Raw genomic sequence first — 13,543 nt, 5'->3', positions numbered from 1 at the left:
GGAAGGTTACAACAGTCTCGGCAAGCAAAGCACATAGTCTCCTCAGATAAGCCTGGAAGAGTTTTAGACGTGGCTCTTGGCACACATCCTGCCTCATGGCAAAAGTAGGTGCCCCTTTCCTACTTGTTCCACTGTGCCTTGCTCACTGTCACACCCTCCTGAACTGGTTGTTCCCACTGAACAACCAGCTCTGAACTGCATGCACAGTAGGGACTCAGCATAAAGCTGAACAACTGACTAAAAATGAAGGCGATCGTCATGGAGTGACACCCAGGCCATTCTAGGCCATGACTACCCCAAGATCGGTGTTCTGTGGGAAGGCCATGCAGGCAGAGAAGCCCAAGCGGCGGTGGCTCCCTTCCTCCGTCCTAACGGTTGTTGCGGCCATGGAGGGGGAGGATCAGATAACAGCAATTATCCCCACATGGTCCATTCCCAGAATTCAAAGTTATTGGGGGAGAAAATGCAATTGTGCCTTATCCAGTCATTAAAACAAAAAACAAGGGCAGTGAATTGCAAACCGCCTTTCAGACATGATGGAAAGGAAAAAAACTTGTGCATTAGCACCAAATTGTGCTGACAACACACTTCCGGGTCTCTTTGTCCTCCCCCAGCTCTCTCTTCAGAAATTTTCAACAATTCCTATTGATCTCTTGCATGGTTCTCATGCCGACCGGTTAGGCTTGGAGAACAGTCTGTGGAGCGTGGATACCCTTCTGTCTGCTGCAGAGGCCTGGAGCTGAGCCACTGGGAGAAGAGAAGCTTGGGTCTCGCTTCACTTCCTCTGGGGCCACCGTGACCACGTCTGCCTCTATTTTAGACCTCCCTGCCTGATCAGCTGTAGCGGGCTGTCACTGGCAAGGGAGATACACCAAGACTTGTTACAGGAATTTCATCTTGGGATACAAAGAAGCCACATTTGAAGAGGTTGAGTCAGAAGTCTTTATGAGAAAGCCTGCAACTGTGAGCAGACACGTGTCCCCTAAAAACTTACACCCTCAAATGCACTTAATACTGTTAGGAAACGGAGTCACAAGGGTTATGGTATAAAGAAAGAGCAAAAAACAATCTCAACAAGCCACATCAATTCTAATGGAGAGTTGAAAAGGGACACCACAGAGACCTGAGGAGAGTCAGGAGACATGAGGCATGGCACAATGGCGGCAGGGATGGTGAGGCCTAAATAGGGCCATGGTCAGGAGGCAGGGCCACAGGTTGCTCGAGAGTTCAGAGCCTCATGGGTACAAGATCTAGGTCTGGCAGGTCCAGGGTACCCATTGTCCAAGTCCCTGCCCCATCTGCTTCTAGGAGTTCAGGGGCACCTATCACCTGGGGAGTGGGGGTGGGATTTCGCCTCTCAGAGTTTTCAGAAAGTCCCCATCATCCACCAAGATGCCAAGATGGTGGCAGTTAGATCCAGTACCCATATTTCAGACGAGATTGGGAGCATTCAGGGTGGTATGGCCGTAGACAGTAGTATCTGTATTTCAGACTGACACAATCACCTACAATTTTAGAACCTAGAATAACCTAGAGAAATTGCCTGCCACTGTGGTGGGGGGCCTAGGGGCCCCAAACCTCCTAGAGCCTGGCCCCCTGGATCTCGGGGCCTGGTATGGGGGGAAATGCTGATAGCCGCATTCCTGAGACCCAATTGTATGCTCATAGTCTCTTCCCATGGCTGTACACCCTCACACCATGTGGAATATCCATGGTTTAGACCCAACAGGGCCACCATCTTGCTCAGTCTCAGACCCCCTGGGTCTTTGCACATGTGCTTCTGTGCCATGACCTCTCTCTTCTGCTTGTCCATTTGTGCTTTTGGTCTCAATGTGGAGGCTGTCTCCTCTCCAAGAATGAGTTGAGGAGCCCTTGGTGTGAACTTAACTGAAACTATGAGTTCCTGGTGCCTGTCCACATAAGCTGAGGAGGCACATGGGGAGTCTACCTCGCCTTCTGATGCTTGTTTTGTGACTAGAAGAGAGTCTGGCACAGGGTAGGCCCCTAGTAGTTACTGTCAGATGAAGGACCTGTGAACCAGTACCAATCCTGAACAAAGGTGTTACCATCCCCATCCCACAGGAGGGAAACCTGAAGCTCATCCACTGAGTTAGTGGTGGAGCCAAGATTTGTAGAACCCAGGACTGACTCCTGATTCCCAAGTCAGCCTTTCTCCATTAATAATCCTAGTCCCCAAATTGGAGCAGTTGCAGCCTCTTAAGTCACAGCTGGGGTGGACTGAAAACAGAGATGCACAGGGGAGGTGGTGTGGAGGGGGTGGTGAAAGAGGATTTTGCTGACAGCTCCTGCTAAGGTGAGAAGTAGTGGAGGCAATCGACACAGGAGTCCCAATTCACCCCTAAGTAAAGGCAGGAAGAGTAGGGGCTCCCTGTAGACCAGGGAAGAGCAGGCAGTGCCAGGCAGCTCCAGGGAGCTGGGGCTTTGAATGTGGGAGGCAGTGTGCAGCAGGAGGCTAATGCTAAGCATGCTGACCAACAGCAAAGTTAACGGAGCAACTAGAACTCTCAGACATATAGCTCCAGAAGTACCAATCGGGTTAACCATGCTGGAAAATTGGCAGATTCCCAATAAAGCTTAATATACTTAAAAACAGTAGGACCCAGCAACTCAAATCCTGGGTATGCTTCTACATCCTGACTGCTAATACACCAAAAAACAAAAAAAAACATGTACAAAAGTACTTGTCGCCCTCAGATACTCATGGTGGGAACATGGGTGCAGCTCTGTGGAAGACCGTTTGGCAGCTTCTCCAAAGTTTTCAGGTACAGTTAACATAGGGCCAGCAGCCTGCTCCTACACTTATACCCTAGAGAAATGACAACTGTAAAACAAAAATGTATAAATGAATGTTCGTCATAGCACTGCTCATGATAGCAAAAAAGAGAAACAACCCAAATGTCTATTTAGGGCTGAATGCATGAGTAAAACATGGTATCTACACAATGGAATATTATTTGACAACAAAGAATGATACAGCTGTGATATGACCAAATCATGAAATACTACACTTGTTGAAAGTAGCCAGTTACAAAAGACCAGGTATTGACTACGACCATGTACAGGACTCTGAACTGGCCCATCAACCTGGAGAGAGACATAGATTCATGGTGCCCTGCACTGTGCACTTAATATTTGGACATTTTACTGCATATATGTTGTAACCTACACCTCAATTTTTTAAAGTAATTTTTAAAAAAGCATTTGAAAAATAAAGCTTCAGGTTAAAAGGCCAGGGTTCAAACCTTGGCTGTGCGGCTTCCCTCAGATGAGTCCCTACCCCTCTCTGCTGGTGTTCCCATTCCCAGGCACCCGACCAGATGGCTGACAGAACCCAACGGGCAATACCAGGCTGCAATTCTGCGAATCCACATACCTATGAGTCACAGCACTTGCAAAATTTGGCAAGCACTTGCCACTGGTGCGGTGAGAAGAGAGGGAGCTGGTTGCTCAGCCTTGTTTCCAAGGAAAGAAAGGTCTTTGGAAAGTGGGTGGAACACACTGCCACCAGGAGGGAATGTCAATTTCAATATGAATCATCTTACTGGTTGCCAGCAACTGCTCTGGGAATAGACACCCTGACTCACTCCTCCACCCCCCCCAGCTGCAAGACTTGTTGCTAAATCTCAGATTCCAAGAGCACCATCAACAGCCCAAATACCTTCTCCAAAATGAGAGAGAGAAAGAGCGAGCGAGCGAGAGAGAGAGGAGAGAAAGAGAGAGAGAGACAAAGAGGGAGGGAAGGAGGGAGGGAGAGAGAAAGAGAGAGAGAGGAGAGAACAAATGAGTCTAGTTAACAACCAGGAATCCCAGACCTGTGGCAGAGGGGAGGCGGAGGCCCTGGGTACAGACGAGGCCCAGAGGAGGACGTTGTGAGCTCCTGAGGATGCCGGCACCACTACTGGGACATGAACCTGAGGCCCCTTAGCCTGGGTTTTCTTTTCTTTTTAATTTCTTTTAAATTTAATCTTATTGTCAAGGTGATGTACAGAGGGGTTACAGTTACATAGGTAAGGTAGTGAGTACATTTCTTGTCATACTTGTTACCTCCTCCCTCTGGGTTTTCTTTTCTTCTTTTTTTCTGCAAGAATTTGCCATTCTATTTTCTAGAGAAATTAATTCTCCTCTGTGCTGGCGGGAAGGCTTTTTAAAGGGGGAAAAAAAATGCCAAGATACATCTTAATCAGAAGCTGCTTGGAGAAAGCTTGGGGAGGGTGCAGAGTGGCGGCACCATTGGCCAGGCGAGGTCAGAGCAGGAAAACCCAGCGGGCTGCCTCCCAGCAGCACGGTGCTCTGGTACCTGGCCAGGCGACCCACAGCACACTGGTGGTAACCTGAAGGTAGCCAAGGAACTGAGGACACGTCACTCCAGGCTGCAGGGAGACCACACAGAGCTGCAGCATCGGCATAGCAACTGCAGGTCCGGCCTGGCCTTCAGGGTGGGGTTAATGTTTTTATCCGATTACACTAGTGCTTTTAATTCATTTCCTCTGCACTTTTACCCACTCTGGCCACGGGATGGAACATTTGGGCTCCCAAAACATGTGACTGCTGGGAAGGCTTGCTGGCTGTCCTGAAGCCTGACCCATCTAACCAAGAATTACAACATCACACTTGTGAAACTGATGACAGCTCTTTCTCAAAGCAAAGCCTGGGTTGGGAACGTGCGCCACAGCCTGCCAGCAGAACTGGCGAGCCGCACAGCCTGATACTGATTTTCCAGGAACTGTCAATTTTTTTTCCCCCCAAGAAGAAAAACTCCCCCACCCCCAAACTCATAAAAGTGGATGTGATTCTTTCACCAGCGAGAAGGAAGAGACTCACTGCGGGCCAGCCCTCTCATTTCACTGAGCAGTGAGCCGAGTTCTAGGGAACTTAGCAATTTGCCCGATTCGCTCTGTAGGCAAACGTGAGGATAGGGCTTGAACCCCAGTGACTCCAAAATAAAGAATGCTACATCCCAGCGAGGCGCCAGTGGCTCACACCTGTAATCTTAGCTTCTTGGGAAGCTGAGCAGAAAAGTTCACAAGACACCTCCCTACTTCCAACCTAGAGCTGGGCACTATGGCTTAGACCCGCTATCCCAGCTATGATGGGAGGCCTGAAGTAGGTGCATGTTGGCCCAGGTGCATGTCTGGGCAGGAAACAAGAGCCTATCTAAAAAATAATCAGCTCACTAAAGGGCAGGAGGCATAGCTCAGCAGTAGAACACCAGCCTGGCAGGCATGAGGCCTTAAGTTCAAACTCTGTATCATCTAAAAACAAGCAAACAACAAAGAGCTGCCTCCCAAAACAAACTCTGAGTAGGCACCAAAGAATTCTAAAAGTGTTTTTCACAAACCAGCTGACAAAGACGCTGCTCCCAAGTACAGAGATACTAGAAGAGTGACTTTCCTTGATAAACAGAACTAGAGAGATTGGTGTGTGTGTGAGAAAGAGAACAAGAGAGATTGGTGTGTGTGTGAGAAAGAGCGAGAGAGCAGGACAGGGTGGAGAATCTGCAGAAGGCATTACTAAGTCAAATACCCAAAAGCAATTGTAAAAATGACATCTTGGGGCCTGAATTTATTCCCTCTTCAACATCATATTTGCTCCGTTTACAAGGCAAAGATGATTTTTCTCTCTGCCAAGGCCAAACATTCCCAGCCTGTGATGTGAAAATCATGCTGTGTTCATTTTGCCTCTTAACTCACCCAAGGCCATAAATCATCCCTTGGAAGAGGGATTCAGCTGGCAGTTCTATCGGAGACCCGAAAGCAGAAGCAGAATTCAATTTGTGGCTCTCATGGTCATCCTGGGGCCGGCCCGGAGCAGGGGGATATGCATCTGCCCACGCAAGTACCAACATCCTCCACGGAGAAGATGCCTGGGAGTCAGAGCTGCTGAGCAAGCAGGGTCTGTTTGCTGATGCTAAGTGTACTTCGTGGCAGAGCTCAAGGCAGCTGACATGAGACAGCGGAACCAAGCCTTCGACCAAGGGTGCATGGGAAACAGGGCGGGCAGAGACTGACGCATCCTACAACGTTTGTTTGTCAGGAGCCTACTATGTGCCAGACATTGCCTCTCTCCTTGGACTACAGTTGTTCTCAGTTAGATTACATTGGATGAATGCACGGGACAGGTACTGAACCTTGTTTAACAAATACCAACATTATATGTGCCTCACAGCTGTAGGGTGAAGTTAATTCATCCCCCTCGAATATCTGGAGAAACAGACAGGCTAAGAAACTCACTCAAGGACATGTGATTAGTGAGCAGCCTGGTTGGCCTACCTCTCAAATCCCTGTTCTTAGTTTGCTCACAACAGATGGCATGATGTTCAAGTGCTTTTAGTTTTTACTGGGCAGATTTCCTAGGGTGGATGACAAGGGACTCTGAATCTTTTCTCTGAACTCCAAATACTTAGCTATGCCTAATAATGACTCTGAGAAGTGAAAGGTGCAGACCGAGGACACAGAGCATAGGGGGCAATGGAGAAGAAGGTACAACACCCTGAGTGTGGCCCTCTGCCCTGGCTTCTTTCCCTGATTTTGTTTTTTGTTTTTTGCCAGTCCTGGGGCTTGAACTCCCCACTGGGTACTGTCCCTGAGCCTCTCTGTGCTCAAGGATAGCAGTCTACCACTTGAGCCACAGTTACTTCTGGCCTTTTCTGCTTATGCGGTACGGAGGAACTGAACCCAGGGCTTCATGAATGCTAAGCAATCACTCTACTATGAAGCCACATTCCCGGCTCCCTGGCTTCCTTCTTGATGGCCACCATATCTGTTCACACTGGGAGATAGGGAATGTGGTGGTTCACAGTAGGGTGATTGTGGAGCTGGAATGATGCATGTATGGGGGTGAGGGGTTCTCAGCCCCCAAGTCACCCACTTCTGCAAGACAGCATGCACCATGAAATCTTTGAAAATCTCTCTACTCCTGTTGGTAACCCAGCAATTTGGCCAATCTCAGATTGGGCGATAAAGTGTACCAGAATTATAAAGTCCCTACTCTACAGTTACCATGCTGTGTTACTTCTGGCAAGTCCTGCCCCTCTCTCAGCCTCACTTTTCCCAACTCTAAAATGAGGGAGTCAGACTCAGTAAAGGGCCCTTCCAGTGGCATTAACCCTCTGTACCTCAAGACGGTTTCCTCCATGCCACGGAAAAATGGAGTCCACATGGCTTGTGCTCCTTGGAAAGATGAGGGTTCGGTACTTCAGGGCGGCTGTGGATGCTGACATAAGGGGCCACGGGCCACCTGCTACTTGTCCAAGACCCTCAGGTTGGTCAGAGGCTGACTTGCTCAAGCCTTCCCACTCTTCCCAATTAAAAATGCCACGCAGCTGCTTAAATGAAGGAGGGGAAGACAGACACACTGACCACCAGTGGACTGTCGACTCAAAATCTCTGCCATGACATGGAGGGCTGGGGGACTGGGCAGGATGGATGGGGAGGACTGGGTGGGCTAGCCTACAGCCCTCCTGTGGCTTCCTGGGACTGGGGACTTGGGTATGCCCTGGAGAGGAGAATGGGACGAGCACATGTTGATGCCAGGATCCTGCATCTCCAGGTGGCAGCCACACTTGCAGCAAGACACCTGGAATCAGGCATGAGCATCAGCTCTTCCTACAGATTAACTCTTTTCATTCTCAAAGCAACCCTGCAAAGGATGTTCTAGTGCTATTGCTCCACTTTGTAAATGGGTGAAAACTGAGCCCAGAGAGGTTAAGAAACATGCCCAAGTTCCCACAGCCAGTAAGCACCAAGGCAACATGGAAATTCTAGCCCTCTAGTCTTACAACCCAGGGTCCTCATCCAGCTTATTTACCACCCCCAAATTCTCTGAGCAGATGTCTGCCCCTTTCACAGTGGGAGGCTTGGCTTCCCTGAGAAAGCTGCCTGCTTTATGGCAATGATGGCCATTGGTCTGCTAGCCCCACCCCCCACAGCCCTATGCTGCAAGCTGACCTGTGACAACAGCATCTGTAATCCTAGACACTCAGGAGGCTGAGATCTGAGGATCAGGGTTCAAAGCCAGCCCAGGCAGGAAAGCCCATGAGACTCTTATCTCCAATTAACCACCAGAAAATCAGAAGTGGCCCTGTGACTCAAGTGGTAGAGTGCTAGCCCCAGGACTAGCAAAACAACAACAACAACAAAATAGCCAGAAAGAAGTGGAGCTGTGGCCCAAGTGGTAGAGTACTAGGCTTGAGCAAAAGAAGCTCAGGAGCCGGGCGCTGGTGGCTCAGGCCTGTACTGGAGCTATTCAGGAGGCTGAGATCTGAGGATCTCAGTTCAAAGCCAGAACAGGCAGGAAAGTCCATGAGACTCTTATCTCCAATTAAACACCAGAAAACTAGAAGTGGCACTGTGGCTCAAGTGGTAGAGCATTAGCCTTGAGCTAAAGAGCTCAGAGACAGCGCCCAGGCCCAGAGTTCAAGCCCCACAACTGACAGAAGAAAAAAAAAGCCTTGACCAGGCCAGCCCTTCCACACGTCCTCTCTAATCACCAGATTCAAGAACCCTGTCTAAAGCACAGGCTGAGGCCTCCCAGGCTCAACCGGATCCGAAGCCCAGCTGGACACCAACTGTCCCAAAGGCCAACTCTCAGAGGAAGAAAAAGGAATCTATCAGTCTTGGCCTGGGGCTCAAGGCGGAGAGTAGGCTGTCTCCTTTGCTGGTGGCAACTAGGGCCTTGGGAACATTTCCTGACAGGGCCTGCTGAGCTGAATGGAAGTAAAAGGAAGCTACTTACACACGGAAATGCTTAGGACACAAAACCTGGCTGTCAGAGGCCCCACCAAGAGGGCTGGTCTTCAGAGTAAGAAAAGATTTGAGGAAGGTCAAAAGGCAGCCAGAGGGGGATTCCATTTGGTGAAAGGCCACACAGGGAGAAGAGCTCAGAGCCTGACCGCCTTTGCGGTAGCTCCTCGAAGTCTCAGCAGAAAGAAGCACCGGGTGAACCTTTTACCTTCCCCCATGCAGGAGGCTGCAGGAGTCCAGTCAAGCCCTGCAGGGTCTCCTCATGCCCTGGACTCCATCAAGGCAGGACGGGCACTGCCACCCCCGAGGCAGCTGTGTGTGCAGGCTCAGCCTGCAGGAGCTCACAGAGTGCAGGAGGGCTGCCACCCAGCAGCCCAGGTCCAGAAGAAAGGTGGAGTGTGGCTGCTTGGTTCAGTTGAGCCCCCTTGTTCTATCCTGGGAGTCCACCTAGCTAGAGCCTCTCTCAGGCCCCCCCAAAACGAGCCCTTGTCTGCTTTCATTAGCTCTGCACTAGCCACAGTCACAGCTCCCACCCGCAAGCAGCATCTGTGTGTCAGTGCCAGGCCGGCACAGGCCATGCCATTGCACACAGCAGGAGGCAGGGAAGTCTGGTTCCAGACACAGGAAGTTGTAAGCCGTAAGGACCATTCTCACCCATTTGTGATTACCTCTACTCGTCCTTTTCCGAGAACCCTGCACAGATCCTAGAGAGTGCCAGAGAAGTACCAGTGTCCACGCGGGTAAACAAGTGGGAATTTCACTACATGGCTTACCCCTGCGTCCCCAGTGTCAGCCCCTGGGCTTGCCCCAACCAGCATGCTCGTGAGAGTTAAGTAGATCCTGAGCCACTTCATGTCCTCCTCTGGTCAAGGAGGCTCCCTGCTCACAGCCAGTGGGCTGCAGGCCCCGGGGATGGGTATCCAGGGCCCACTAAGGACACTCCTAGGGCTCAGACAACCCCCAACATTGCAGAGCCATGAGCTCACCGAGGCAACTGTCACCCTTGTTAATTACAAGGAAAATCTTCAGTCACTCAAGTGTAGGTGGCCCTTTCATGTTTGCACAAACTCTCATTTATATCCTTGGAATCGCCTCAGCATGAAGGACAAATGGGTAGAAACCCAGAGAAGTTAAGTGACTTGGATTTGGCCACACAGTGTAGGACAGAATGAAGATTTGCACCAAGTCCTCTGAATCAAGCACTGGGTTTTCTCCAGCGTCCCAGGCAGCCCACACACTCCACAAGGCCTGAGGGTTGGGAAGAGGCTGAAGGGTTGAGATTTAAATCCCAGGCCCAGAGGAAGCTTACAGCAGTGTTTCTTGTGATTGAGCAATAGCTGTGTCTAAGCTGGGAAGTGTCAGAAACAGACACCCCTCCCTGACAGACGCACCAGTCCATGAGTCCCCCAAGCATTTGCAAGTTGCTCAGTGTACCCAAACAACCTTCATGAGCTTTATACCAGGCATCTTTCCCTGGCGTGGGAGATGTAGAGCAGTTCTGGGCCTGGGCAGGCCAGTCACTCACTCACTTGGTATGGAGGGAGGGGTGGGACAGGTCTGTGTTCCAGGTGGGCAAGGCAGCCAGGCTCCTAACAAAGAACCACACTTCGTGTGTAAGGGTAGAAACATCTCTTCTTCCATTCTCCAAGAATCTACCCTCACATAGAACCTTACATACAAAGTTGTAACTCCTGAGTCTGTCTGTCTGTCTGTCTGTCTACCTACTTACCTGCCTACCTATCTATTTTTATATTTATGCTGGTACTGAGGCTTGAACATAGGGCTTCATCTCTCCCTTAGTTTTTTCACTCTACTGTTTGAGTGACACCTCTACTTGTGGCTTATTGCTAGTTAATCAGAGATAAAACAATCTCACAGAGACTATTCTGCCTGTGATCTTCAGATCTCAGTCTCCTGAAAAGCTAAGGTTATAGGTATGAAGCACCAGCACCCAGCTTCCTACTTTATTTTTAATAGGAGAAACCTGTGCCCAACATAAACAAATGGTTAAATTATGATGCCACGTCCAATCGTTGAAAGCTAAAAACATTCCACAGAAGGTGGTATGGTGTTGCTCACCTGTAGTCTGAGCTACCACAGAGGCTGAGGCAGAAGAATGGTTTGAACCTAGGAGTTTGAGAGAAGCTTGGGCAATAAAGCAAAACTCTATCCCATTTTTTATTTTTAAAAATATTATTTATGGGGCTGGGAATATGGCCTAGTGGCAAGAGCACTTGCCTCCTACACATGAAGCTCTCAGTTTGATTCCCAAGCACCACATATATGGAAAACAGCCAGAAGGGGCGCTGTGGCTCAAGTGGCAGAGTGCTAGCCTTGAGCTGGAAGAAGCCAGGGACAGTGCTCAGGCCCTGAGTCCCAGGCCCAGGACTGGCAAAAAAAAAAAAAAAATTATTTATGAAAAAATTTAAATGACTTAGGGAATTACTTATGATTTAAGCCCTCTTCCAATAAAGGGGGGGAGGTGACATAAAATTATGTGTCAAAGGAGAAAAAGCCCACAGAAGAAAAGAGTAAAGATATCAAAGTGTTAACAATCGTCTGGCAGAACAAGTTCTTTGCCTGCTTTACAATCGTTAGCACTTCCCCTCCCCTGCATGCCTGGGGTAGACAGATCAAGCTACCCCAATCCACGCCCCACCCCATCCTGTGTGCACCCTGCCTTGTCTGGGAGTCCTCCACCAGGAAGGAAGGTTGACATGCTGTATGAGGGGGTGAGGTCCTCGGGCCTCTCCTGTAACGGAGCCAATCTGCCTTTATGGTTTTCCTAGAGATTTCACCTCACACTTTTTCTTTCCTGTTCCAGACTCCAGGAGCCTGAATACCCCAGAGTGAAGAGCAGAAGGTAGGAGCTCCCGCTATGTTCCAGCACCCATCTCTAAGAGAAGGCTCAGTCAGGCTATCCAGCATCTTCTCTCACAAGCAGCTTGCAAAGCGGGAGCGGGCACCATGGTAGGAGTTGCATTTGAAATGTGAGTCTAGGTGTGTAAGTCACTGTAGTCTCTGGGAGTCGGAGACAGAGGGGAATCTCAAAGCTCTGAGTTTGAGGAACACCATAGATGACAGGGGCAAAGGCAGCAGCTGGTGAGGCCAAGGGAAAACATCAAGCAACACGTGATAGTCTGTCATGTGCCAGGCTAAGCACAAGAGACGCACACCATGATTCTAAGGGCAATGGCTCCCAGCCTCTTAACTGCCATGATCCAGAAGAGTGGATTTAAATCCCAGTGTCCTTCAGATTGCAACCTCTCTCCTTCACCATCCCTAAACACATTTCCAAATCTCTGTGCTCTGAAAAGTAAGTAACCTCACACCAAGAAATCTGTAAGGATGGAGAAACACTTGGGTCACCCCTCCCCCAAGTCTAGGAACCTGCAAAAGCCCAGAGGACTATAGCCATGGAAGCCCCCAGTCTCCCCTCAGGGTGGAAAATCACCAAATGAAATTGCACTGGGCCAACATAGGGTTAGCGGGTCTCTGACAACTCACCGAACATGCTGCCCTCGTAGCCATCCTTGGTGAGTGGGCGGAGCTCATTCTTGCCCATCGCATAGCGCCGGTAGCTCTGCCAGGAGAAGCGCATCATCTGCGGGAAAGAGCCGAGGACAGGCTTCTATGAGACCTTATCAATGACGCAGTCTCTGCTCGCTTAAAAATCCTCTTCCAACTCCCCCTTGTTGAGAAAGGCAACTTGCTCTCACATAATTGTACGTATACAGCTAGATCTATGTGAAAGCTATTCTCCCCCAATACCACCACACGTCCAGAGTCTACTCCAAGATTTCATAAGACACACAAAGCACTAACTGAATATTCCCGGTCCTTGTGTCAAGTGACAAGCTGCCTCCCATGCAGCCTTCTCTGCTCTGCTCTGGCCTCATCTTCTCTAGGGAAGGAAACAAAGTCACTGAGGATTTGTTAGCATCTAGTAGAGCAATCTCCAAGCAAGTATTGTGAACTGTTCTGTACGTAAGGAGACAGACATGTGGTGACCTAGTGAGTCAGAGGGCTGGAAACGGAACCCACATCTTGTGGCTCAAAGGCTTCGGGACTGTTTCTTGATGTCACTGCAGGAGTCTCTGCCTACCCTGACCTGCCCCAGTGGCCCCAGGCAACTTGGCACTCAAGCTAGTTACTGTTCATTGTTGTTGGCTCCTTAAGGCCACCCATTCCACTTGCCTCGCCTCACCTCATTTCCCCACATGATACCCTATAAAGGGCTTGGCATACGTAGGCCTCGGTGAGTAGCTGAGGACTGCATTATCCTGTGTGTTCTTGTTACATAAAAGCAGCTCCACCATCCTGCAGGAGCACCAGCATTTTGCTCCCTGTACTCGGCACTGAAAGCTGAGGGGCAGGCAGGGTGGCAGTCACCCACCTTCTCCCTTGTCCCTGAGGGCCTCCCAGATTTGCTTAATGGTGTGCCGCTTTCACCTTTCTTGGGAGGTGGCAGAAGGACAGCATGGCACACAGTTATCTGGGGTTAGTGGGTCAGAGGGGGAAGCTGGGTATGCAATGAAGGTTCGGGGGAGGGCAGTTGGGAGGAGGGCTTTGAGATCAGTGAGGCTGGAGTTCTAATCCTACTGCGGCCACCATCCCTGTGACTCTAATGTGGAACGAAACAGCTGAGACTCAGTTGCCTCAGTTGAGGTCAGCTTTAACAGGGAAAGGTACCAAGCAGGCTGGGCTCACGCCTGCAATCCTAGCTACTCAGGAGGCTGAGAGCTGAGGACTGCAGTCTGAAGCCAGCGCAGGCAGGAAAG

The 13,543-nt window shown here is 50.0% G+C and overlaps 1 protein-coding gene across 4 annotated transcripts in view; it reads right to left on the bottom strand.

The window, feature by feature from the left end:
• Window positions 1-13,543, bottom strand: part of Man1c1 (mannosidase alpha class 1C member 1) — a 125,217-nt gene that overhangs the window by 59,691 nt on the left and 51,983 nt on the right. For all 4 annotated transcript variants that reach the window (XM_048350545.1, XM_048350546.1, XM_048350547.1 and 1 more), the window contains one exon: window positions 12,270-12,366. In XM_048350545.1, the coding sequence (XP_048206502.1) occupies window positions 12,270-12,366 (97 nt within the window). The remainder of the gene's footprint in view (window positions 1-12,269; window positions 12,367-13,543) is intronic.

Source organism: Perognathus longimembris, chromosome 7 (assembly GCF_023159225.1).
Source record: "Perognathus longimembris pacificus isolate PPM17 chromosome 7, ASM2315922v1, whole genome shotgun sequence".
NCBI classification, from domain to species: Eukaryota; Metazoa; Chordata; class Mammalia; order Rodentia; family Heteromyidae; genus Perognathus; species Perognathus longimembris.
This window is presented reverse-complemented; position numbering and strand designations above follow the sequence as displayed.